Source organism: Crocodylus siamensis, chromosome 15 (genome assembly GCF_052110815.1).
Source record: "Crocodylus siamensis isolate JL-2025a chromosome 15, ASM5211081v1, whole genome shotgun sequence".
Taxonomy (NCBI): Eukaryota; Metazoa; Chordata; order Crocodylia; family Crocodylidae; genus Crocodylus; species Crocodylus siamensis.
The window spans coordinates 30221301-30249141 of NC_143409.1; the positions used below are offsets into that span (position 1 = coordinate 30221301).

Below are 27841 nucleotides of genomic sequence, written 5' to 3' on the forward strand. Positions count from 1 at the left end.
GGATCCAAATGGGGATATAATATATTCTTCCATTTTTCTTTAACTCTGAAGTGTGAAGAAATATTTTGTCAAAACATGATTCACTAAGGACCAGATGACCAGTACTTTAAATTTTGGTGAAATTATGTAGCGATGGCATTGTAGCCATCTAGCAAATATCAAGACAAGAGACACAACTCTTCCCTGGAACTGTTAGTACTCCAAAACAGTGGTTCTCAACCTTTTTTGTACTGGGACCCATTTGTAAACATCAATGGCCAGTCCCAACTTAGAGCGCCTCACTCCTAACCTGCTGCCACCTGCCCTCAGTGTGTGGGGCACGGGATGTGTGTCTGGGTTAGAGGAGTGGTATGTGGAGCATGGGGGGCCCCAAGCAGCCCACTGCAGTTGGAACTCTTGACAGTCTACAAGGGAAAAGCCACAATTTCCCCCATTTTTATCCTTGAAAGGATAATCCATTTTTAAAGTTGGTTGATCCATTTTTAAAGTATGTTTGTGGCCCTTTCATATATTCTTGGAACCCACTTTTGGGTAACGACCCATTGGTTGAGAAACACTGCTCCAGAAGACCAAAATTTGACTTGACTTTAGTAATCAATGCCATGCCATGACAGCCCTGAAGCCTGAAGCACTATACATATCTCACTCAAGAAAGCTCCCATTTTCAAAACTTATTTGACAGGAAATAACAACTATCAGGATGTCTACTTCGAAGGATAGGAAGTAAAATGTCATCTCCTGCAGGGATTCAATCTGAGTAGAGCTATAAGGAGCAAAACGAGGTTTCAAGATGATGCTGTATGGCATAGCAGGAGTGAAATAAGGGTTGTTCCTCTAAGGCATCATTTAATGTTGGTTCTTGTTTTTTTACAAAACTTCCTTGTTCTTGACCATCAGCTGAGTATGAACCAACATGTGGTTCTGTTGCAAACAATCCCAACAACATACTGGGTTGTATTAACAGAAGCATGGTCAGATACAGGATTTTGTAAAAGGAGGGTGTCAGAGTAACGACCAGTGCTGCAAGGGTGGCTGCATTTCCCTCTTCCAGCTTCCCCCCAAACCTCCACCCCCAAGGACAGACCACACCATGGAAGCAGTAGTTTCATAGTTTCATAGTTTCATAGTAGCTGGAGTCGGAAGGGACCTAGGTAGATCATCTAGTCCGACCCCCTGCCTTGGCAGGAAAGAGCACCGGGGTCAGATGACCCCGGCAAGGTGCTCATCTAACTTCCTTTTAAAAATCCCCAGGCTAGGAGCCTGCACCACTTCCCCTGGAAGCTGGTTCCAGGCCCTAGCCGCCCTGACTGTGAAGTAGCGCCTCCTAATATCTAATCTAAACTTACCCTCCGCCAGCTTGTGACCGTTATTCCTGGTCACTCCTGGCAGCGCACGGGGGAACAGGGACTCCCCCAATACCTGCTGATCCCCCCTGACCAGTTTGTAGCAGGCCACAAGGTCCCCCCTTAACCTTCTCTTGTGGAGGCTAAACAGGTTCAGGTCCTGTAGCCTCTCCTCATAAGGCCTGCCCTGCTGACCCCTGATCATACGAGTGGCCCTCCTCTGGACTCTTTCCATATCGTCCACGTCCCTCTTGAAGTGTGGCGCCCAGAACTGGACGCAGTACTCCAGCTGCGGCCTGACCAGTGCCGCATAGAGGGGGAGGATCACCTCCCTGGACCTGCTCGAGATGCATCTGTGGATGCATGACAGGGTACGGTTGGCCTTCTTGACTGCCTCCCCACACTGCCGGCCCATGTTCATCGTGGAGTCAATGACGACTCCAAGATCCTTTTCCGTCTCCGTGCTGGCAAGAGGGGAGTTCCCCAACCTGTAAGTGTGGTGCCGGTTCTTCCTCCCCATGTGCAACACCTTGCACTTATCAGTGTTAAACCCCATCCTATTCTCATCCGCCCACCGTTGCAACCTGTCAAGGTCAGCTTGTAGCCTATTGCACCCTTCTAGTGCACCCACATCCCCCCACATCTTAGTGTCATCAGCAAACTTGAACAGGGTGCTTTCTACCCCCTCATCCAAGTCACTGATGAAGATGTTGAACAGTGCGGGCCCGAGGACCGAGCCCTGCGGAACCCCACTGCCCACGTCCTTCCAGGTCGAGAAGAACCCATCCACTACCACCCTCTGGGTGCAGCCCTCCAACCAGTTGGCGACCCATTTGACCGTGTGGGCATCGACACCACAGTCTCCCAGCTTTTTGATGAGGACAGGGTGAGAGACAGTGTCAAAAGCCTTCCGGAAGTCCAGAAAGACTACATCCACAGCAACCCCTGCGTCTAATGATTTGGTGACCTGATCGTAAAAGGCCACCAGGTTGGTCTGACAAGACCTGCCACTGATGAACCCATGTTGGTTGCCCCTGAGCATGCATTCCCCCGCAAGGCCCTCCTGGATGTGTGCCAGGATAATTTTTTCAAAGAGCTTACCCGGGATTGAGGTAAGACTAATTGGCCTGTAATTTCCCGGGTCCTCTTTTTTTCCCTTTTTGAAGATAGGGACCACATTGGCCCTCTTCCAGTCCTCTGGCACCTCACCAGAGCACCACGAGTGCTCATAGAGCCGCGCCAGGGGTCCCGCAATGACCTCGGCCAGTTCCTGTAGAACCCTAGGGTGAAGATCGTCCGGACCAGCGGACTTGAACACGTCCAGCCTCTCCAGAAGTACCCTAACTAACCCCTCGCTAACCCCTGGCCCAGGCGTGTCTCTCCCGGGGCCCGAGGGGGGCCCAGCAGGGAGGTGGCTGAACTGGTCCCTACTTAGGAAGACAGAGGCAAAGAAATCGTTAAATATGTTAGCTTTATCATCTGGCGTGATGACTAAGTTGCCCATCGTGTCCTGCAGGGGCCCCACATTACCCGGGACCCTCTTTTTACCCCCTATGTATTTGAAGAAGGACTTCTTATTGTCCTTAATCCGGGAAGCTAGTCCTATCTCCATCTCTGCCTTGGCCCTCCTGACTGCCCCCCTACATCCTCGGGCGACTGTAACATAGTCCTTCTTGGTGATGACCCCATCTCTCCATTGGGTATATGCCTCCCTTTTAGCAAGGAGACATTCCCGGATGCTCTTAGTGAGCCATGGGGGTTTATGTGCCCTCCTGCTCCCTTTGACCCTTGTTGGGATTACCTCCCTTTGGGCATGGAGGATCGTCTCCTTAAGGAGCAACCACTCACCTTCGACATCTGATTCCCTTCCCCTCTGGGTCCTCAGTGCTTCCCCAACGATCCTCCTTAGCTTGTTGAAGTCAGCCCTCCTAAAGTCTAGGGCTGTTGCCTTGCTGCAGCCCTTTGCCACCTTACGCTGGATGGTGAATTCCAGCAAGCGATGATCACTGTCTCCCAGGTGGCCCATCACCCGCAGCCCCCTCACCAGGTCATCACCCGTGGCCAGCACCAGGTCCAACAAGGCGTCTCCCCTGGTGGGACTGTGCACCTCCTGGGTTAGATGGAGGTCCTGCACTCTGGCTAAGAACCGACGTGAGCGATCAGACTTGGCTGACTGCTCCTCCCAGCAGATGTCTGGGAAGTTCAGGTCCCCCATGATGACCACATCCTTAGCCCTCACTGCCTCTGTGAGCTGACCTAAGAATTCCTGGTCGAGCTCTTCTCCCTGGTTGGGAGGTCTATAGTAGACTCCCACGGTTAAGTCTCTCTCCCCTGGACTGCCTTTTACTCTAACCCAGAGCACCTCAGAGTGCCCCCCCTCTACCCTCTTGCTAATTAACGAGGAAGTATATTCCTCCTTGATGTAGAGTGCTACTCCTCCACCTTTCCTTCCTATCCTGTCCCTCCTGTATAGCCTATAGCCCTTGACACTCACCGCCCAGTCATGCGATGAGTCCCACCACGTTTCTGTGATCCCTACTATGTCAGGGCTGGTGACAGCTAGGAGGAGGGCGAGTTCCTCCTGCTTCTTCCCCATAGCCACAGACTTTAAGTCCTCAAGGCAGGTAAGAATCCAATCTCTATGTCGTTCTCAGCACCCCTCCCCTTCCCATCCTCCCTGTGCCTACCCACTGCTGTTGCTGTCCCCACTGGCCCTGGCTGACGTGGGGGTAGCAGCAGGTTTCTCCTCTCTGCACAACCCCTCAGATGTTTCCTACCAGCTCAAGAGCAAGCTCAGGGGGTGCGGGTGTGACCTTCCCACTGCCACTGCTGCTTCCATCCTCAGCTGAGCCTGGCTCCCTGCACAGCTGGCTGGAGTGGGGCAGGAGCAGCTCTGGACCCCACCCCACCCCCAGATCAACCAGGGACAGCAGCAGAGGCAAGTGGAGAAGGGGAAGAATGGGAGGGGAGGCGATGCACCACTGAGTGCAGAAAAGAAGAGGGAGTGCTGAGATAGGGTGGAGGGGAGGGGTAAAAGGTTCTTACCTGCTTCAGGGACTTAAAAATGTCTCTGGCTGTTGCTCTTGTAGTGTGGTCTGAAAAGGGGGTCCAAATGCATCACTGCATCTTGTCTGTATCCAGCCCTGAACAGAAGCATTTCTTGCAAAACAAGGATTATTGTGCTCTACTCAGCACTGGTGAGGCCAGTTTTGGGCCCCACACTTCAAGACAAACATAGACAAATTGGAAAGCGTCCAGAAAGATTGAAAAAAAAAATGATTAGAGGGCTCGGAAACATGACTTATGAGGAAAGGCTTCAGCATAGGAAGCTAGGTCTGGAACTTCTTTTTGTGTCTTTGTGATAAATTAGTTATTTTTTCCAGAATTGTGCACAAGTGATGACTTTCCATTGCTGCAGCAAGGTCTGCCTTTATACAGGTCACACCAAGGAGTCAGAAAACAAGCATGTGCTCCATAGTCTATACTTCACTGTACTTGCACATATTCATGTAATTAGAGTTGCCCCATTTGATCATGTTTATTTTTGATCTTCCAGTTTGCATGCTCAGGCAATTTAGGCATCACTATGTTGGCCAATTTAAATCCATCCCTCTTGGAAGGTCCTTCTGGAGTTCAAGGTTCATTTCAGAGCACCTAATTGCACATAATCTTTCCTTCCATAACCTCATTCATGCTATACCAGCACTGATTGTGTCCAACAGTGCAACATTGGTCACAAAACTCTTTCATGATTTAAGCCATTTAGTTACTTCTGTGCGACCACTGTGTGAATGCCTGGAGTCTTCCATCTGCCGTGATCTTTTTGGCTCACTACCTTTCTTCTGATATCAGGTGGTGCAATGCCAACCAGTTAGTATAGGCTATCTTTTGGTGTTGGCTTTAGACATCCTGTTATTTCACAACAGCTATTGTTTATAACTAGGTCTATTTTCTTGGCATGAGCTGATCATTCCCATACTGGACATGGAAAGGACTAGGGCTATAGTCTGGGGAAGAGAAGATGGGGAATTTGACAACTATTTTCAGATACCTGAAGGGTGATTATAAATAAGAGAGATAGACTTTTCCCTGTGGTTGCAGGGAAGAATATTAGGAGCAATGGCCTCAAACTGCAGCAGAGGAAATTTAGGTTGGAGATTAGGTAGAACTTTCTGACCATGAAGGTAGTTAAACATTGGAATAGGCTATCTAGAAAAGTTGCAGAAACCCCATTCCAGGAAATTTTTAAAAGCAGGTTAGAGAGACAGTTGACTGACATGATTTTGTCAGGGATGATCCCCTTGAGCAGGAGGGTGGACTGGATGACCTCATGAAGTCACTTCCAGCCCTAGCTTCCTATGCTGATTCACAGATTCACACAAGTTTAGGTTTGGACGAGACCTTGTGAGATCATCGGGTCCAGCCCCCCTGCTCTAGGCAGGAAAGACTGCTAGGGTCAAACAACCCCAGCAAGGTGTGCATCCAGTCTCCTTTTGAAGTTTTCCAGGGTAGATGCCTGCACCACCCCCACTAGGAGTCTATTCCAGAGTGTGGTCACACAAGCTGTAAAGAAATTTTTCTTTATATCCACTCTAAAACCTCCTTCTAGGAGTTTATGATTGTTGTTCCTGGTTTTCCCCTGGGGTGCTTTGGTGAATAATTGTTCACCTAGGCCTTGATGCCCTCCTGATATATTTGTAAGCTGCCACCAAATCCCCCCTGAAGTCTTCTCTTTTCTAGGCTAAACAGTCTAGACTAAACAGTCTCTATCTGCCAGTCTGTCCTTGTATGGCTTGGTCTTCAGGCCTCTGATCATACGAGTGGCTTCTTCTCTGGACTCTCTCAAGCTTTTCCACATCCTCCTTGAAGTGTGGCACCCAGAACTGGATGTAGTACTCCAGCTGTGGCTTCACCAATGCCAAGTACAGTGGGAGAATAACTTCCTTATTTTTCCTTGAGATGCATCAGTTGATGCATGCCAGCATATTGTTTGTTCTGCTAACTGTAGCATAACACTGGTGGCTCATATTCATTTTATGGTCAGTTATGACCCCCATAATTTCCTGAGATTGAGGTCATGCTGATCTGACTGTAGTTCCCTGGGTCCTCTTTCCTTCCCTTCTTGAAGATGGGCACAACAGTAGCCCTCTTTCAGTCTTCCGGGACCTCTCCTGAGTGCCACGAATTCCAAAGAAGTACACCAGCGGTCATGCAAGGACTTCAGCTAGTTTGCTCAGCACTCTCAGATGCAGTTCATCTGGTCCCACTGACTTATAGGTATCAGGGCTGTGTGAAGCTTCGCCGGCTGTTTCATTTCAACACTGTTTCAACTTGTTTTGAGTTCGAAACAGTAAAATCGAAATAAAATAAAGGGCTTCAAAAGAGCCTTGAAATGAAACTTTTGAAATGTTTTAAATTTTGAAGCAGCCCAGTGATGAGAGGCAGGGGTCCCCGCACAGGCTGATTTGCTCTGGGCTCTGCACCAGAGCTGATTGGAGAAGGGTGAGCGGCCCAGGGCAAATCAACTGTTGTGGGGACTCACCCCCACCCCAGGAAACGGAACAGTGCTTTCAAAACTAAATGAAACTTGAAAGGAAAACTGTGCCGTCGAAACATTGAAATGGAAGTCGAAGCGGCATGATGCTGTTTTGCACAGCCCTAATAGATATCTAGCCTCTCTAGCTGTTCTTTCACCAGCCCTACATTGACTGTTGGTAGGTGATCATCTCTGCTGTGACTATTCTGCGTCATATTTGCTTTCGACAGGCAATCACTCTTAGACTGATAACATGCAGAGACGTGAACATTTGCTTGGACTTGCAAACCAGCTCTCTTGGAGAAACTCTAGGTCATGTTTCACTTGCTTAGCATGGCAGTTAAATATGGACTTCGCAGCACTCAGCAGAAAAAGTTCTAGTTCCTAATTTCTTTTTGTAGTTTACAATAACGAGAATAATTTAATCAGGTACCTGTTTTGAACCTGCCTAATACTGGATGGGGACTTGCTTTTAAATAACCTCTATGATATTGAGTCATCAGGAGGTCCAAAGACATCTCAGCCAGAAAAACACAAGCAGTATCATTGCTACTCACTACCTCTTATCTTTTGTGCATGGAATCAACGTGAGCCATATGGATCTGTGCTTTCCCTGGAGGTATCAGCTGGATATATCAATAAGGAAGACTAGAACATCTGCTGTAAAGGTGTCTTCTCAAACTGAGGGACATGGGTCCAAAGGCACCCTGATGTACTCTCTGGCTATGCTGTCTCCTGAACCCTTTTATTTGCAGATTGAAGGGAACGGGAGCAGGTGAGGGAGTGGGCTCTGCAGTCAGGTGCACGGCTGCTGGTGCATCCTATAGGGACTTTCAGCATGCTCTTCCATTTGGTGCATGATTCTTCTGATGTTATGCCTTGAATGAAGTCAGAGTAGGAAGAGCTATTTGCCTCTACAGCCCATTATTCCAACCCTGCCTACTTCCCCTCCTCTATAGGGAAGGGGAGACTAAGGCAACCATACCCAGTTTGGGCTGTAAGAAGAAAACTACGCTCTGACAACAGAACTAAGGAAGAAGGTGAAGCAACAGACATAGCCTACTTTTCCTGAAGCCTCCAGGGGCACTGACCACTGCAAATGCCTCAGAAGCAGAAAGGGAACTACAGTGAAAACAGTCTCTCTAGAAGGCAAATGCTACCTCAAGACACAGCAGCAAAATATTAGGCCCAAATGTCAAACAGAAATCTGAAGTCAGGTTTGGATTTCTTCTTAAAAGAGCTTTGCAGCAAAGAGGTTTGGTTGAGCTGCTGACCACTGTGGAGGAAAAGAAAACTGAAAGGAATTTCAGGCAGCATGGGATTCCCCCAGGTGAGAACTAGGGCTGGTTCAATGTCCAAGCTGCAAGCAAGCTAAAAGTTGCCATTGCAACAGAACTGCAGATTTGGAATTAAATTAATGGCAAGAGTCCCCCCTACCCCAAGCCCAATTCTGTTTCATAACTGCAACATGGAATACCTGCAGAATGAAAATTAAACATGTTTCATTGATGATTTCAAAGTGTAGGTTAAAACACATTTAACTGGTAATAGTATGAGGCTTATAAAAGTCCCTTTAAGGCTTCATTTTGAAGACTCAGGATGAGTTATCGTGAAGTGTTCTGACATAGATCTTACTGTATGAGGAGCTATATACATTTGATGTGACACAGTGGAACAGAAATGAACAATGGTGCCTATATAATCTGATGCTATTATTTCCCTTATCACAGGTAACATTATTCTTATAGAGATTCATATTTTGAGGGAGTCACTTTCCAAGTGAGTCACTGTGCAACAACTGTACAATAATATACTTTGGTTTGTAACAAATATGCAATTAACTTTGGTTTATTCAGTCAGTATCAATTTTTTTTTACGTAACTGTAATTTTTATTTTCTAACTGTTCCTTATTGAAGTCAACAGGCCAAAATGGGCCTAACAGATGTTGCATGTGTGTCTAAGAACTTTCTATGTGGATTTACTCAGCACAGGTAACATCTGTCTTTAGAGGCAGTACATTGTTAAAAAGTAAGTACTTACAAACAACTATTTATTCAAGTAGAATGCATTACAGTTCTCATATTGATTTATTTAATATTAATTTTTTTGATCTCATGATTAAAAGTATGTTTAGTAAGTTTTATAAATTCTTTCATTTCCAAATATATTTTCCAACAAATATAATATGCCTTATTTGAACTCTACGTGTAAATATGGGCAGGACTGGAACATGTTCTTTCAGAAAATGCTTTCTTACATATGTATTCTGACTGGCAATGGGCTTATACAACAACGAACGTGGAACAAATTCTTCTGTGCTAGCAACAAGAAATTGCAGTGCAGTTGTTATCATCAGGTCTGGAAATATACAAAAACATGGACAAATCACAGCCACTGACCCTTTTGTCTCACCCTGCCCCAAAGTGCTTTTCTAAAACCTTTTGGAGTGGCCTGTTTGCCTATTTTAGGGGCCTGGGTCTGAAGTCAGAAATTTAATTCAGGGTTCTCTCTCTGACAGCAAATTTCTAGCATGCGCTGTATTTAAATGGCGGCCCCAAATCACTTTGGGCAAATATACACGGGCAGCAAGGCTGCGCCAATACATTGTAATTATAGCATGACAGAGCAGGCTTGATTAATCAAGTCTGCTGGAGTGTGGTAATGACTAGGGGTGTGCAAAGCGGGCTCTCTTCGACCTGGATTTGGCCCAAATCAGGGACATTGTCCCTGGTGCAATTCAGCTGAATCTGAAGATTTGATGGCGATTTGCAGAATCCGCGATTTTGCCACAGACACAGCTTTAAATGTTTTTTCTACATACCTTGAGGTACTGGTGCGGCTCGTGAATGCTGAGATGCTGGGGCAGATGGAGCATGGGAGGGCCCTCCACGTGCTCAGCGGTGAACCCAGAAGTAGACCAGAAGTACTTCCAGTCCACTTCAGGGTCTGCCAGAGAGTCTGCAGACCCAGGAAGCACCAGTCGCTGAGCTGAGGGGCTGCAGGGGGGCCCCCGGGGAGATGGGAGTTCAAGAAGAGTGGTTGCTTCTCAAGGAAGCGATCCTCAATGCACAAGCTAAATCTATTCCAACACGGAGGAAAGGCAGCAAGAAGGCACAGCAGCCCTCCTGGCTCTCCAGGGACCTAGCGGACCTCCTGCGGCTAAAAAGGAAAGCCTACAAAGGATGGAGGACGGGATTCACCTCCAAGGAGAATTATTCTGCGCTGGTCCGGTCCTGCAGGGAGCAAACCAGGAAAGCCAAGGCTACAACTGAACTCCAACTAGCTTCAAGCATCAAGGACAACAAAAAGTCCTTTTTCAGATATGTGGGGAGCCGGAGGAAAAGCAAGGGCAACGTTGGACCCCTGCTAAACCAGATGGGGCAACTGACAACTGACGCCCAGGAAAAAGCCAACCTATTAAATAGGTACTTTGCGTCAGTCTTTCATCAGTCCCATGGGACGCCCATGCCTGCTATGGGACAGGGAGATCCGGGTGATGGGGATCCCCTACCCTCCATAAATGCTGACCTCGTGAAGGAACATCTTGAGAAGCTGGATACCTTCAAGTCAGCCGGCCCTGACAATCTGCACCCCAGGGTACTCAAGGAGCTGGCGAGTGTCATAGCCCAGCCCCTGGCACGGATCTTTGAAAACTCCTGGCGCTCTGGTGTAGTGCCCGAAGACTGGAAGAAGGCCAATGTGGTGCCGATCTTCAAGAAAGGGAGGAGAGTGGATCCGGCTAACTACAGGCCCATTAGCCTGACCTCTATCTTGAGGAAGGTCTTAGAAAAGTTTATTAAGGAGGCCATCCTTGATGGACTGGCCCAGGCTAACATTCTAAGGGACAGCCAGCATGGGTTTGTTGCGGGTAGGTCTTGTTTGACCAATCTCATTTCCTTCTATGACCAAGTGACCTATCACGTGGACGAGGGAGAAGAGATTGATGTCATATATCTTGACTTCAAAAAAGCTTTTGATCTGGTATCCCATGATCACCTCTTGGTCAAACTGGCCAGTTGTGGCCTTGGCTCCACCACGATCCGCTGGCTGGGAAATTGGCTCCGTGGTCGGACCCAGAGGGTTGTAATTGATGGCAGTCACTCATCGTGGTGCCCTGTGACCAGTGGGGTCCCTCAAGGCTCTGTCCTGGGACCCATACTGTTCAACATCTTCATTAATGATGTGGACATTGGAGTCAGGAGTGGACTGGCCAAGTTCGCCAATGACACCAAACTTTGGGGCAAAGCATCCACGCCAGAAGATAGGTGGGTGATCCAGGCTGACCTGGACAAGCTCAGCAAATGGGCAGATGAGAACCTGATGGTGTTTAACACTGAAAAATGCAAGGTTCTCCACCTTGGGAGGAAAAACCTGCAGCATCCTTATAGGCTCGGCAGTGCTACGTTGGATAGCACTACAGAAGAAAGAGACTTGGGGGTCATCATTGACCACAAAATGAACATGAGCCTGCAATGCGATGCTGCGGCTAATAAAGCGACCAAAACACTGGCTTGCATCCATAGATGCTTCTCGAGCAAATCCCGGGATGTCATTCTCCCCTTGTACTCGGCCTTGGTGAGGCCGCAGCTGGAGTACTGCATCTAGTTTTGTGCTCCACAATTCAAAAAGGATGTGGAGAAGCTTGAGAGAGTTCAGAGGAGAGCCACGTGCATGATCAGAGGTCAGGAAAACAGATCTTACGATGATAGGCTGAGAGACATGGGACTCTTTAGCCTGGAAAAGCGTAGGCTTAGGGGTGATCTGATGGCCACCTATAAGTTTATCAGGGGTGACCACCAGGATCTGGGGAAGCGTTTGTTCACCAGAGCGCACCAAGGGATGACTAGGTCGAATGGTCACAATCTCCTGCAAGACCGTTTCAGGCTGGACATAAGGAAGAATTTCTTTACTGTCCGAGCCCCCAAGGTCTGGAACAGTCTGCCAGTGGAGGTGGTTCAGGCACCTACATTGAACACCTTCAAGAGTAAATTGGATGCTTATCTTGCTGGGATCCTATGACCCCAGCTGACTTCCTGCCCTTTGGGCAGGGGGCTGGACTTGATGATCTCCCGAGGTCCCTTCCAGCCCTGATGTCTATGAAATCTATGAAATCTATGGACCTGGAAGAAGACCGGAAGTGCTTCTGGTCACCTTCCAGGTCTGCTGCTGAGCACGCTGGGGAGCCCCCCATGCTTCTGTGGGAGGCTCCATGCGCCCCAGCATCACAGCATTCACGAGCCCCTGCTACCTAGAGGTATGTAGAAAAAACATTTAAAGCTGTCTCTATGTCCGAATCCCTCCGAATTGATTTGGAGGGTTTTGATTTGATTCGGAAAAATTAAAGGGTCCTCTGATTAGATTCGGATTTGGAGATTCGGCCACTGAATCGGGCTGAATCTCTGCCGAATCAAATCAGGGACTGAAGCTTCCCACAGCCCTAGTAATTACCACGCTGCAGCGGACTCCAGCATCACGTGTATCAGCATCCCTGCACTGAGAAATGGCATTGGGGGTGCTTTAACTAAAGCTTGCTTAACTAGCTTTAGTTAAAGCATCCCCACCACCAGTGAAGGGATACTGATACACATGATGCTTCAGATGCTTTAATAAGAGTGGCTCTCAGAGTGTATTCTATTACTGCTTCTGTAAAGGACTTCAATAAAGCTTTAGCTGCCCTTCTCTAGCACATGATTTTCTGTTATGTAAGCCATAAAAAACCTTTCAGATATATCTGTAAGTAACATTTACATACTTTGCACTTACCCTTCTCTTTGGTACTCCTCATCCAAATTTGATAAGAGCTGGGACCCTGCCACAGATAGATCAAGTGCAGCTAGTGGTAAATCTCGATAAGCAAAGTTAACAAGTTGCACAGGAGCTATACTTTTGGTCTCCTCTTCTACTTGTTGGGAGATGATCTCAACTTCTGAAATTCCACCTTCTATTGCAGGCCTAAAAATAAATAAGCAAATACAAAAACATAAGCACTGAGGAACAGGAAGCTTCCACAAGTAGCAACACTAAAAATGTACGTACAACAAAGCTTCATTGCTAGTTTACAGACATAATTTTTGACAATTCCTATGGAAAAGTGTTATGTGAGGCCAAAATCTACCATGTCTTGTCAATGAAGTTAACAGAAACTTCACAATCACAAAAAGACAAAAAATGTAACTCAGAGGGGCTGAAGTTGTTCGTGAACAAAAAACATGAACTGATACATTAATGCAAACATACTGAAAAACAAATTATGAACTGTATAGCAAGGTACACCTTCAGAACAGTACAGCAATCAATGCAAAGAATGCATGTATCTACATCAATTAAAAACTCACCTTTCTGAGCTTAGGTCAGTGATCAATGGTTACGTTTTCTACTGACTAGTAGAGAAATCAATGTTAATTAATATATAAATTATATCTTCCCTTTACTAGGTCTTGTCAAGTCAAAAAATTGTTTTAAAAAGATAGACATCTCTAGCCATACCCAATTAGAAAAAAAGAATGGCATATTATTTGACCTTCAGGGAAAACGATAAAGGAAGAACAAGGGAAAAAATATTATCTCTTTCTCTCTCTCTCTCAAAAGAAGCCTAGTCAATTTCTTCCCACCTAAACATATATGGGGCACTTATAAAAAACTGGGTATATATTTTCCTTTACCCCAAGTAAAATCAATGGGAACTCCACACCTATATTTTACTTCTATTATAACACTTACTTAGAGGAAAGCAAGATATTGCCAATTACTTATTTTATAACTCTGCACCTCTAAGATATTACCAGTTACTTGGCAATATCTTTCCACTAACTGGATGATATACTATACTATTTGTTAGAGAAGTAGCTTTCTTAGAAGAGGGATTGCAAGTTAAGTACTAGCAGGAATGGATTCTTTCCATTTTCAGCAATCATGTCTTCTTTCCATTTGACTTACTCTGGCCATGTCTACACAAGACACTGACTACACAGTAGCCTAATAATACTGCACAGCAGCTCATTGCAGTACAAACATTGTTAATACACTACTGCCCAGTAGGGCTGTGCGAAGCTTCAGTTGCTGATAAAATTCAGCAGAGATTCAGCCCAATTCAGCAGCCGAATCTCCGAATACAAATCAAATTAGGAGGCCCTTTAATTTTTCCAAATCAAGTTGGAACCCTCCAAATCAATTTGGAGAGATTTGACAATTTGGACATAGACACAGCTTTCTATGGTTTTTCTACATACCTCAAGGTACCAGGCAGACCCACCCCTCCCCCTGACTCGGTGACTGGTGCCTCCTGGGTCTGGGGGGCACCCAGGGTCCCTCTAAGGCTGACTGGCAAGCCAGGGGGGCATGGGGCCGGATCCCCCTGTGTGCTCGGCAGTGAACCTGGAAGTGGACCAGAAGTACTTCTGGTCCACTTCCAGGTTCACTGCTGAGCATGTGGGTGCCCCCCTGCGCTCCTGTGGGATGCTGCATCTGCCCTACCATCACAGCATTCAAGAGCCACGAGGTTTGTAGAAAAAAACTGTCTGTGGCCAAATCACTGATTCTCCAAATCAGCATCAAATCTTCAGATTTGGATTTTGCTGAATCGAATCAGGACAGTGATCTGAATCAACTAATCGAATCACTGTCCCCCAAATCAGGCCAAATCCAAATTGAATATGGCTCATTTTGCACACCCCAACTGCCCAGTATTATTAGGCTACTGTGCAGTAGCATCACTAAAAAGGCATTTGCTGATGCTACTGGACAGTAACTCTGCTTATTGCATATTTAATATTTGATTATACAAGTACTAAATTAAATGCTCAGTAACCATAGTAACCTCAGCCCTGCCCAACTCCCTCCCACCCTCACTATGGGGGCCTCAATCCCCCCACACCAAGACTTACCTGCGTGTAGCTGTGGGAGCTGCTCTCATGCTGCCCAGCTGCCATGTGCATGTGTGTGTGTGCACGTGCACATGGCACCCCCTTCCTGATGGTACTCCTCCCACGGCACCCAGCCGCTTGCAGGCTGAAACTAGAGGGTGGTCAGACAGGGGGTGTCATGTGCACGTACATGCATGTGGCTGCCAAGCAGCCTGGAGAGCAGCTCCCGCAGGTAAGGGGAGGTGGGGGATTGAGGCCCCCATAAGGAGGGAGGGAGTTGGGCAAGGCTGGGGCTGGGGTTGTTGCCCAGCTGGGCAGTGCATGGGACTTGGGGACCAAGGCTGCAGGCTGCAGGGCCCCAGCAGAGAGTGGGACGGGGCCGTGGGTGCCTCGTCTGGGGGGTGGGGTAGTGGGGCACCAGTAGGGCTGTGGGTTGGGAGTGAGGAGCATGAGAAGGCCTGTGGGGGGGACAGGGACTGTGGGGCACCAGCAGGGCTGGAGGGGCCTTTAATTTTAATCACAGATTTTGGGGGTTTTATTAGAGAATCTGCGATTTTTCAGGGAATTTGTGATTTTTTTTTTTAACCAGGAAAACCAGGATCCCTGCTAATCGGGGTCTGCAGACAACTGACTCATTTTTTCAACCCTTACTCAAAGGGTTAAATTATCTTCCCAGCAATACTGACACAACCTCCTTGGCATCACACTTTAGCACCATGGAAGTTTTTCACATTAGGATTTGACTCATTAAATTTATAAAAGCATCTGAAATGGTACTTACTGGGGATTGGTCATGTTGGAAGAAACAAACCAAAAATCAGCTGTTGTTCCAGTATTTAGCTACTCAACTCCTCTGCAGATAATTTTTCACATTTCAAGGTGAGGTTTCTACAAGAGAGAAAACAAGCTAATTTAGAACTCAGTTGCCCTTACATATCCTTATTAATATTTGTTTTCATATGATGTTCTTTGCACAGCAGTATTATTTGCCATAAGCCATTCTCCTTTCTGTGGTAATTCCATTCTCAATTAAACCTTCTACATCCCAAAAATTAGAAAATAACAATAATTATAATTAAAATTACAGGTCCAGCTAAATAAAGGTAAATAACACATTATAGGTCCAGGTTTAAACTGTTGGATAATTCAGAATGATAGAGAAGACACAGGCAGAGATTTTCAAAAAAGGATAAGGATTTAGAGCAAAGGATTTAGAGCACAAGTCAAAAGATTTTTTTTCTCTAGATACTAGATAGATCTGTATGTTTAAGAATATCACTTAAAACGAAGGAAAGATTTTTTGAAGTGGGCAAGGAATTTAGAAGCATGTGTCTCACTGACTTCTATGGCTTTTGCTATATCTCTTACCTATTGGAGAAAGTCTCTACCACTTTGTCTTTATTCATCTTATACGTACTGGATAAGTCAACACAGAATTTACTTCTACAGCTGACTGATGAGTTTGGATAATGGACATTCTTTGTTCAAAGCCTGACCATCTATGTGATTTCCAGGGATTGAGATAGAAAAACAAAACTATATTGGACAAGCTTGCTAGAGATAGACTAAAGCCTGCTGGGAGCAGCTCATGAACCACGTTGCCAACAAGCAGAACATTTCAACCCTAACTTTAAGAAGCAATTTAAAATATTGTAAAATATAATTAAATGCTTTGAACAAAACAAGTCATTGTTCCTTTAAGTTAAGTGCTTGGAAAAATGTGTGGAGAACAGTGAAAAAGGAATAAAAATGAAAGTAAATGATATAATGAGAAGCTTTTAAAAATATTATCAGGATCATTCAGTGAATATAATTAATTATAATCAAATTAAGAACACCACTTGTGAAAGACAAAAATACTCTTATTTTGATTAACTGAGTTACGAATAAAAAGGGCAAAAAAATCCACCAGAAATGTATCATACCAACACTGAAAAAATGCTATTATTTTATTAAAATTAGACTCTCTCTCAAACGTTAAAAAATTTGCCTGAATCAATTACAACTTGGAACATTCAAATTAGTTAGGGTACCCCATGATTCTTTTTCCAAAAATTCATACAATAAATTAAAAAGGTTATAGCTACCATGTATTAAAATGGCACCAGGACTCTTAGCTATCATTTGATATCAAATAATTAGCCTAAGGTTGCACTATTTGTATAGCAATTTCTAAATCTTTATTTCACATACTGTAAACCTGTAACATTGTAAAAACCCATTTAAATCATTCTTAGATTGGTTATTATTACTGAAGTATTCTAAAGCCTAAGGTACAAATCTTAATTGCATGCAAGTAGACCAACAGTAGTCAATAGATTTTTTCACATAAATAATGGAAGCATGACTGGCTTCAATGTAGTAAATATATTTTAAAAAGAACATAGATGCTACATTGTTCTACGGGCTTACAGTATTGTAAACATCAGTGTAAAAATGGGCTTTGTTTGAGATAAACCTGCTCTGATGCACTGCAGACTTGATCCAATGCCAAGTTTTAAGCCAACGGGAATCATTTTGATGGCCTCGGTAGTCTGTGTATACTGATCAGGCTCCTGAAGCAGCAAAGCACCATACACACACCCTTAAAATTAATTAGATGGGGAAATTCCCAATGACTTCAATGGGATTTAAATATCTGCTTTACTAAAGTCTTACAGCTGGCACAAGGGAATTACTACCACAAATACAAATCAGTTTCCAATATAAAACCTTGCTTTGCGAGGCTCTTAGCTTCCTAAAGATTCTTTGATATGATCTTTTTTACGAGGAAGTTTGATTAAAATCCGGTCATGATTGTTTTGAGTGATAAGAGAATAAAAGACAGACAGTTCTATGTCTTTTGTGACTAAAGTATTTGAATAACTGAAACATAGATCACTCACCTAAATGATGCAAGGACTTCCTAGACTAGAAATGGTCAACTCAACCCCCAGCCTACAGGCTAAATCCATCCAGTGGAGCCATAGCACCTAGCCCACAGGGTTCCCCACAGGTCAGCAATTTGGTGGCAAGGAGCAGTGGCAATTAACATCACCACCTCTACCCTCCTGCCAAATTCCAAAGCCCCGTGCAGCCAGATTGACACTGGCTCATGGTCCTTTCCCATGCCCCCCTCTTTCCTCATGTAGCCAGATCAGGCCTGGGCCACATCCCTTTCCCTCTGCATAGCTGGATTGGGGCCCACCATGCCTGCCCTGTGGCACACAAGTTCAGGGCCACCAGTTGGATCCAGTCCGCAGAGGGACCAGGCACCACCCTTGCAGCCTGCAGAGCAAAAAGGCTGCACCACTGTTCTAGATAAAAACATTGTCCCTACTCAAAAGAGTTTGCAGTTTTAAAAAGTATAATACATCTCTCTTTTTTGTTTGCCACTGGTAAAATGCCTTTAAGATTTTGGGCACAGGCTATTAACAGAAATTGGCATAGTACAGTTCTGAAAGCTTCCTTTTACCCTATATTTCCCCCCCTTCTTTTATTGTTCATTAGGATTCATCATGTCCATATTAACATAATACTCCTAAAACATAAAAAATAAACAAAGATACAATATCAGTGTTGCTAGCTTTTATGGGGTTTTCTCTGCAAGTGAGCAATGGAATTCTGGCTGGGGCTGGAGCCAGCTGTTCAATGACATGAGAAGCTCCAATAATCCTCTAGCAAATTTTTGTGCTGCCAGGGGAGAGAGTGGGAGGGAAACCCTTCTGACTGCCCAACTTGCCTGCCTCTTGAGGTAGAACAAACAATTGGAAATGCTAAAAGAAGCACGCAAAGCTCTTTTTGCCCTCCTCTTGGCAACCTGACATGATTCTTACAAGAAGAAGTGGCAGGGGTGTCAGAAAATGCTCAGCAGCTCCAAATGGCACTGCTTCCTCTTTCCATTTTGGGAGCAATGGAATAGCCTTTCTGCACCCCCTCCTGCCAGCACTCAGCCTGAGAAGGGGAAAAAGTGACAGATAATGCACTCTTGAAGCTGCTCCAACCCTACCTGGATACAGGTGAAGACTCTACTGCAGCTGCTCCATCAGGCTAAGGAAAGAACAAGGTAGGGAGGGAACTGGGTATTGAGAACTGTGGAAGGAACAAAGATGAGGCTGGAGGGGGCAGAGCTGATATGGATGTTGGATGCAGGTAAAAGAGCTGGGTGCAGATCTGAAAGTGAAAGGTCCAGCAGCTGGGGCCAAAATCACCTCTCTGAACACATATGTGTTGATCCAAAAAAATCAAAACACAGATGAAGAAAAAATAATTTATAAAGGAAATCACATAATTTGGGAGGGGGAGATTGACTCATGATTGTTTAAAAAACTTTTGGTTATCAGTTTTGTAATTCCCCTTTTTTTTCTTGCCTCTCCAGAGAACAAGTTCAGTCTTTATTAGACTTCGTAAAACGTGCAATTTTTCATGTTCATAAAAGTATTCTGTTCCAGGCATAAGCAGGTTAGGTTTGTGACAATTCAAAGAAATGTTATGCTAATCTCAGCACAAATACCAGGCTGGTTCCTTCTTTTTGGCACTGACAGCACTACAGGGAAAGGTGTGTCTGCCAGTAGGGCTGAAAGGGGCAATTCAACACTGTTCTGTAGCAAGCTACTCTCCTAATACTGATGGTTCCTGAGGGAGCAGAATCCAGCTCTCCTTAGCTAAAGGGATAGTTTCATGACACAGACTCTGTGAAGCTACTATAAGTGAAGAGTAAAGGCACAGGCAGGTGGCAGAGGAAAGTCAGGTCTCCAAAGGAACCTTCTGGGGGTGGGAGAAAGTGGCAAAAGTATGCAAGTAGCAATTAAATTACTGAATTAAAACAACAAATGATTATTTGTAGCAAATGGGCATCCCAGTTTAAAGCCCTCAAACTGGACATACGAAGCTGTGAGCATCCTAAAAGAAATCTGATGATTCATGCTTCACTTACAGGAAGCCAACAGAACCCTCCCAATGTAAACCCTGATGTTTCCAGTAATTTATTTGTTGTCTTTTCCTTTTGCCTACAAATAACATCCTAAGGCCTTCCTGCAAAACTTCCTCACAGCCCTATAAAACACTTTGAAGTTCCATGGAGAATACCTGTAATTGAGCGCTGTTTAAATGTAACTTGGACCAGCAGGGAGATTTCATTCCTCTGCTCTTATCTTTTGCTTACATTTCTAAAGGGTGTACACAGGCAAAAATCTGTGATGCAGTTGCCCTCCCCCCACTCTTCCCACAACTCTGTGACAATGGAGAGGAGGAGTGGCAGGGTACAGAGGTCATCCTGAGGATAGGGCTGGAACACCCCCAAGCAGCAAAGCTTTTCTGTGTACACCTCTCCCCATCTGTCCCATCCAGCACTCTGCAGACATGGCTTCTTCTGCACTGACACATTCAGCTTCTCAAGGAAAATGAAAACTAGACATCACATGGTGTGTACAGACTTTCCACGTGAGTAGGAATGATGTCCATTTTATCACAGTTAATTATTGTTTTCATTCTGTGGGGTATTCAGGATTGGCAACAAGGAAAGATATAGAAGAAACAGAGTTCCTCTGGTTAAAATAAATAAACTGAATAAAAAGATATGATGAAAGGCTTCCCATCCAGGTTGCCAGCGTAGTGTGAAAATGTAGAGCTATTCCCTAGGCTGAAAACACTAAAATATTATCTTGCATCTATTGAGAGAAGAACTGGAGCCAGAATACAGCTAAAATTTGATGGGAAGCATGTCTATTCAGCCTTCTGAACTCTATATACAGTTGAAGAAATCAGGTTTATGGGCTAAGTCTCTAGTTCTGAAATGCCTAGGCTCCCTGCAATCCCAGTTTTAAAGCTCAGTGGGGCTGACCTAGCACTTCATAATTCCATGCTATGTGAATCAAATTATATACAGTTTACTGCATGTCTTTCTAAGATGAGATCCTAAACTCCATATCACCTCTCCCTAGATATTATATGACATGCCCAATAGTAGATTTTTATAGATGTGGAGCAAAAGCCTGAGGCAGTCCTTCCATCTATGTAAAGGTAGGCCAGATGGAGGTAGCAGTGCCCTAGTGCAGAAGAACATATGCCTACTAGTGGGAACACTGGTTTACAATGGGGGTGATCAACAGCCCCTGAGTAAATGGTGGCAGTTGTGTCCCCTGCCTTCCCAATGTCTATGTCCCTGCTATAGCACTAAAAGAGGGATCTGAGCTAGTGCTTTTACTAGAATTTCTTCCTGCTTGAGTTAATTCGCTTGTGTTTATATAGAGCATTGTATGTTAAGAACCATACGATGCATTGACTGGCTGTATGTCAATGTGACTGTAAGCATATACTATAGCTTGGAAAGTGCTTTAGGATGAAAAATGATACCTAAAAGTAAAGTGGATGGGTGAATATACTGCACACTAGACAGTAATTACAAAAATCAAATCAAAAGCAACCTCAAAAATCTATACCCTGAAACTTCTGTATTATAAACAGGATTTATTTTTAAGAGTCTTACCATATCTACATAGCAATAACATACTATGCATGCACTGAAGATTCAAGATTGGGGCGGGGGACGAGAGGGGGGAGAGAAGAAGTGAGGAAAAGCAGTTTAAACATTCTGGGCCAAAGTCTATGCTGACTTGTACTCTGTGCAACTGAGCTGAGGTCACTGTATATCAGGAGACCCAAATGGAAGTTAATTGTTTTCATGTATTAATTCACACTCTCATTAAAGTACATATATGTCATACAGCTCTAGTTTCCTGCACAAAAAGATATACACAAAAGCTGAAAATCAAAAACAGAACTAGATCCCTGGCTAAACCAAACTCATTACCCAATAAAATTTAACTTCTTCCTCCCACCACCTCCCAGCCCTTCACACACCACCTCAACGAAAGTTTGGGAAAATGGATAAGCCTTGCAATACACACTCTGAGTCAATACATTTAGGCAATATTAACAGAGATTTGAAGTGAATGCCAGAACAGCAAAAGGTTGTTTCACAAAAGCTAAAAAATGGAAAAAATCCTATGTCAGTCTGAAATAGTCACTGAATACAGCCTATATTGAATAATTTTTTAACATAGAATATAAGGTTCCTATTGAATCCCTGAATAACATTTTTTCCTCTTCTAAAGTTAGAAGGAAGGTGATTGGAACATTAAAGTTTTTATTATCCCTAGTGGAAAATTATAACAAAGTTATGGAGCTTCTCAAGAGGAGAAGAGAAACGGACAGAATGATATGAAATGTGAAAAAGTTATCACAAGAACATAAGAACTACAATTTACTAGGTCAAACCATAAGTCCATCTTGCCCAGGATCCTGGGTCACACAGTGGTAGAGAGTGGATACTGAAAGAGAGAGTGAACAGGGTATGACAAGGGTTTTTTCTTGCAGCCTCCAGCATTTAAAGTGTAGGAAGTTCAAATTCAGATGTTGTATCCTTAACTCCCGTGCCCCTTTCTTCTAAGAATTTGTCCAATACCATATTTACCCAAATCCAAGACAACTTTGAATTTAAGATGACCCCAATTATTAGATTTATATATGGAAATTTATAAATTAGATTTATACATTATTGAGATAAAATTTATAAATTTGTTACAATTTTTCATATACAACACCTAATTATTGAGGGTTATCTTAAATTTGTTCCTCCCACCACTGCAGTGGGGAAAGCAGCAACAAGAAGAAAAGCAGCAGCAGAGGGGGCAGAGAGTGGGGTGTCAAATAGTTTGACCTGTGTCCCTTGCCCTCCTACACCTTCCCCCCTGCTGTTGCCTGTCCCCCCCCAACCACTTCCTCCCCTGGTGCCTTCCCCCTCCCCTCCAGTTGGGCAGGGGTCAGAACCACAATATACTCTTTGCCCCAGCTGGAGTAGGACCAGAGTCAGCACCAGATCTGGAGTTGTGACTGAGGGTAAGTGCCATTAGGGGTTGTGGGGAGGGAAGAGGGAAAGGCAGCAGGAGGGACCAGGTATGGAAGAGGCACAGGTAGCACAGGATAGGCAGGGGACAGAGGCTGCAGCTCTGACCCTGAGCCTGAACCCTGGCCATGGCCAGAACTGGAATGGCAGCAGCCACCTGCCCTCCCACCTGGTTCTTAAATCCAAGAAGGGGAATCCAAGGGGCTCCCCCTACCATGTTGAATGGGGAAAAGGCTCACTTTACATTTGAGTCAAAATGGTGAGTAGCCATTTAGTATGATCTTATGAGATCCTTCAAAAAAAGGAACATGACTTCTGCTAGGAGGAAAAATAAGTATGTCAAAAAACTTTCATAATCAGGAACATAGAAGGTAGCTGATTACAAAATTTTTTAAAAGATCCTCACGATCAAGATCTTTGTGCATGGACAGGAAGAGTTTAGTCAGCTGTATTAGTACAAATTATGTACTGTCTTTTCTCCCATTTGAGACACCCCAGAATAAGATGCACACTTCGTTTTGGAAGGGCAGAATGAAGAAAAAAAGGATTTTTCCAGAGCTATGGCTGCATAGTGGGGACAGAGCCTAATCCTCAGCTGACTCACCCTTCCTTTCCTGCTTAGCTAAATCTGAATGCCTAGCTGCTGCTAAAGACTAGCCTACATGGGTGGATCTAAGATTCTGAAAAGATCTAAACTAAGAATATGTGCTAAACAGTTAAAGAGTCTGAGTTAAAAAGTCTGTGAAAGAGTCTAGGAGTAGCTAGCAGATAGCAAAAGTGTCATAAGATTAGCTTGATTAGTGGAAGTCAAGACCATAAAAAAGGAGAGGCCATCATTAACATTTGTAAAGAACTATGAGCCACTATGCCAACTGCCAGTTGCCTGAGCAGTAACACTGCAGCTCTTGCAATCTACGACAGGAATCAAACCAGGTTGCTTCCAACCCCTTGCAGAAAATCAGTTTTTCTACTTAATCAGCAGATTCTCCCTATGCCTGGAGAAAGGTGTTTGTACCTAAAAGCTTGCAGAGAACAATTTTTCCAACTATTCAGTTGGTCTAACTAAAGATAGTACATTTACCCAAATAACCCTGTCTGCCTTCTCTACTTAATACATGCACCCTTTTTTTCCCGGGGGGGGGAGGGGGCGTATTTTGAGGGAAAAGTACATGTTGTTTGTGAGAAAATACTTTACTAAAGCTTGAAACTATATCGCCTGAAGTGAAGAAAGGCTGAGAACTCCAGATGCCATCTGATTTACTCTCTTACAGCCAGCCTTCTCAGCCTGTCTAACATTTTTTTAAAGTTTTAAAACAGGGGTTTTAACTTTTTTTGTCTAAGTATCCCTGGCGGCTGGATGCCAAGTGGGGGGAAGGAGGGAGCAGCATGCAGCTGGATGCCGAGCAGGGGGTGGGAGGGGTGTTATGCAGCCCGACGTGGAGCAGGGTGGCAGGGACAGTGTGTGGCCAGGTGGGGGCAGAGCACTGCCACCGCCTCCCAGGAGCAGGGCTGGGGTGGGGCAGGAAAGCTCAGACTGGTGTGAGGGTAGCAGTACCTCTCTACAGGGCGGGGAACCTCACTGGGCTGGTGTGTGATAGTGGCAGTGGCTGCAATGGTTCCCTGCCCCGCAGAGGGGCGCTGCTGCCCTCATCCTGCCCAGCCCTGCTCCTGGGAGGCGGCAGCACTCTGTCCCCGCCTGCCCATATGTACCCCCTAAGACTGGTCCATGGACCTCCAGGGGTATGTGTACCCCCGGTTGATAACCCCCATTTTAAAACATCCATATCTGGAAATATTTGCCACATTAAAAAAAAGTTTTAATTTTGTACCTGTGCTTAACTATCAGCCTCTCCTGTGGCAAAATACTATTCTAGAGGATATATGAAAAATGTTTTCTGAAGACAATTGGGAGCCTAAAATTCTGAAGTGAATCCCTGAGAATCCCCACTGATATATGAATCAGCGCTTTCCTGCTGGCATTCACCAGCCAGGAATAACACTAGTCCAGTTTATAAGCTATGGATTGAAACTCTTCCAGCATTTCACTGAGCTATGATAACTATGGCTCAAGTGGAGAACACTTAGAATTTGTGTATGGGGTCTAGACAGTATTTTGCCACAAGAGAGGTTGACAGTTCAGCACAGATCCAAGTAATGTAAAATGAGACATCCTCACAGAAGTAAAAATTCAAATGCATTACTGAGAGATGACTAGTTTTAAGCAAGCTGTTCACTACCTCCAACAGTTTTGCTGTTTCATACTTCGCTGGTGCTATGGTGGGACCCCTCCAAGTCCCATCCTAGTACCTCCTAGGCACATAGTGTAACATTTCAAATATCTTTTCTGTTGCTGTTGGTTAGGCTTGACATAAAACTCTCACAGCATCTGGTAAAGCATGCTTAATTTCATGAAATCTTGTGATATACAGACATATATATACATGTATCATATATATGTATATGTGATACACACACACACAAACAAAATCTACTTTGGTTACTCTATATAAGGTGCACATCCCTGCTTTCTATAAAACTCATACCATAAGAGTTCTAATAAAAATATTTCTTATTTTAGGTAAATATTTTTGGAAAGTTTTAAAGAAACTATTCAATGAGTTGTAGTTATATGAAATAAAGTTCTGTGTTATTTCATTAAAAAAACCAAAACCAAAAAATAAAGCTCTGTTCAGCTAAGTCAAGTTTTAAAACCATTCAAATGGAACAAAGATAAAGCTGAATGAAATGTTAAGACAAATTAGTATATTCACAGAAAAATACTGACTGAAGTAACCAAAACCATTCCACTTCAACAGTATCAGCCAAAGGAAAACAATAAATTGAGAAGACAGAACATTTAATTTCAACCAAATGGTTGAAAACAAAATGGTTAAAAACAAAATGGTTTTGACTTTTGTTTTCTAAATATGTGAGAGACCAATTCTGGCAAGAACATAAAAGAAAACATTGCTCTTTGGATTAAACAAAATGCTTTGTTAGACCTAAAACAAATGTTTTTGAGGGTGTTCATTTTTATACTTTTTCACTGTTGGTCAATCTAAACCAATTTTTGTTTTGAGTTTTTAGTTCAGCCACTGAACCAAAAAATAATTATTTTCACAGCTCTACATGTAGGTAGATAAAAATAAAGAATAGTTATTGTGTTTGCTTTGAAAAAAAGCAAAATTGCTCTTGAGAAAAATGTATTGGGCTCTTGTGGTAAATTAATTTCCTCATCAATTTGAATATGTGTTGGAATAGGTTAGATGTTTTACACTCCAGTTTCCTGATCCTTCCCACCACTCTCACAAGGGAATCCAAAGGAGTTGCCGTGAACAAGGAGAGAGGTGCAAGGGATTTCAGAGGTTATCGTATTTCTAAGAAAGGGAAACAGACAGTGGACTTCGCAATCTTGAAGATTTTACTGGATATTTATCCTACATTGCACAGATGAAAAAATGACTCATGATAAAAGAAAGATATTTAGGTTGGAAAAATAAAGCCCTGAAAAATTAAAAAATACCAGATCTGCAGTTGTTCATGCAACCATAATTCCACCCCCTTGTGGGACTATCCTGTGTGCTGAATAAAGCAGAATGCTGTGACAAAAAATAGCATGTGAATATGTAATTAAAGACTGTCAGAATCCAGATGCACAGACTGAATATGCAATTTCCTAGATATTTTTAAGAGGGAAAAGGAATGTAAAACACGGTCTTATGCAATGTAAGGAACTGCCTATGTCCTTAGACCAACACAACTACAACCAACACCCCTGTAAGGAACAGTAATACTCTATCATACCTCAATCATCAGGGCTTGAGCCCTGTGCTTTCAAGCTGTGTAGCAATGCTAAACTCTAGGACCAATTATAATTTAGAGGAAGGAAGAAAAAACTGTTTCCTGGGGTGAGGAAATGGGTCAATGGATCTATGTGCTGGCACCAGGAACAGCCCAGTTCAGCCCTTGCTCTTCCCTGTTCCACATGCTGCTCCCAAAGGGAAGAAACATGCTGGGACTATGTGCTCTGTTCAAGAAGTGTATATTGAAAGTGAAGTCTGTCTTCTTTGTCCTCTCACTCCCCAGGAAGATAGGGAATACCTGCTCCACATGTTACTTCCCCCAAGGGACAAATGGGACTCAGAGATCATGTCTGCTCTATGGATGTGGTTTGGCAGGGGTGTGTGAGCTGGGTTCTCTCCCCATGCTCCTCAGCTCTGTTCTAGCAGCTCCCAAGCATCCTCAGTGCAGCATGTGCTGCTGCAGCCTTGGGCCACAATCTTTCAGTTACTTTGGCACCCTACCAACCTTTTCCTGAAAAACACAAGGCACAGTGAGGAAAAGCATTGCTTAACAGTTTACAATTTAGTTGCACCTGAACAGAATGTCATAGGACAAAAACTTATTCCTCCTGTCGAAAGGGCCTCTGGCAGGATGAATTTTACTGTCCTGCTCCAACAATGGATGTGATAGAGCATCTCATCAAAATACAGGAATCTTATACAGTGGAAGCCATTAGGCAGCCTAAAAATAGCATTTGTTAGCTCTCTTGCTAAGAAAGAGGCAGGGACTTTAACCAGGGAAAGCATCTGAAGCTGCCAGACCCGTTAGGCTGGATGAGCATCCTCATATTGGCACTCCACCTCAATAGGTCAGTGTCCCCAGAGGGAAAACTCTGAATGGGACCTGTAGGCCAACCAAGGTTAGGTGCTGTATGAACACAAGGAGTCCCTGCTCTGGCGACCTTCAAATCTAAATAGATGTGAATGACTCCTTGCTGGAGAAGGAATAAAACACACCAGCAGGACTGCTGGCAAACAGTCTTTTAGCTCAACTGTTTTGGATTGTGGGGGTTCATAAAAGAAGGATCAGATGCACAGAAAGAAAAGTGAAGGGAATAGCAATGAAGGGGGACAGGGCAGGGAAGAAGAGATAAGACTTGGGAGGTAGACATGGAACAAAACCATGGCAGAGACTATGAGGAAGAAGGGGAGAGAAAAAGATGGCTGAAGTAAATAGGTAATCGGGCTATGGTGGAGACAATACAGTCAGAACTGAAGTAAGCTCCTGGAATGACTGAAGTTTCTTTCTGTGGCTGCTTATTCAGGTGTTTCCACTTGTTGGAGTCTCCAGCTCACTCCTGTCTGCATTTGTCCCTCAAGGCAGAAGTATAAAGGGGGTGAGAAAAAGTATCACAGGTAGTGCCCTGGAATG

The 27841-nt window shown here is 44.3% G+C and overlaps 2 protein-coding genes across 5 annotated transcripts in view; one reads left to right on the forward strand and one right to left on the reverse strand.

Annotated features, from left to right (window-relative positions):
- The window catches only part of TMEM266 (transmembrane protein 266), a 149891-nt gene that overhangs the window by 87568 nt on the left and 34482 nt on the right, over nt 1–27841 (reverse strand). The window contains exons 2-3 of the mRNA XM_090028768.1: nt 15524–15630; nt 12644–12832 (exon numbers count right to left, since the gene is read on the reverse strand). Of these exons, the coding sequence (XP_089884894.1) occupies nt 12644–12832; nt 15524–15537 (203 nt within the window). The 5' untranslated portion in view covers nt 15538–15630. The remainder of the gene's footprint in view (nt 1–12643; nt 12833–15523; nt 15631–27841) is intronic.
- NRG4 (neuregulin 4) overlaps nt 20058–27841 on the forward strand; it is a 118576-nt gene continuing 110792 nt past the window's right edge. For all 4 annotated transcript variants that reach the window (XM_090028777.1, XM_090028776.1, XM_090028774.1 and 1 more), the window contains exon 1: nt 20058–20163. Coding sequence is in view for 2 of the 4 variants with exons in the window: in XM_090028774.1 (XP_089884900.1) it covers nt 20124–20163 (40 nt within the window). In the remaining 2 variants the exon portion in view is untranslated. The remainder of the gene's footprint in view (nt 20164–27841) is intronic.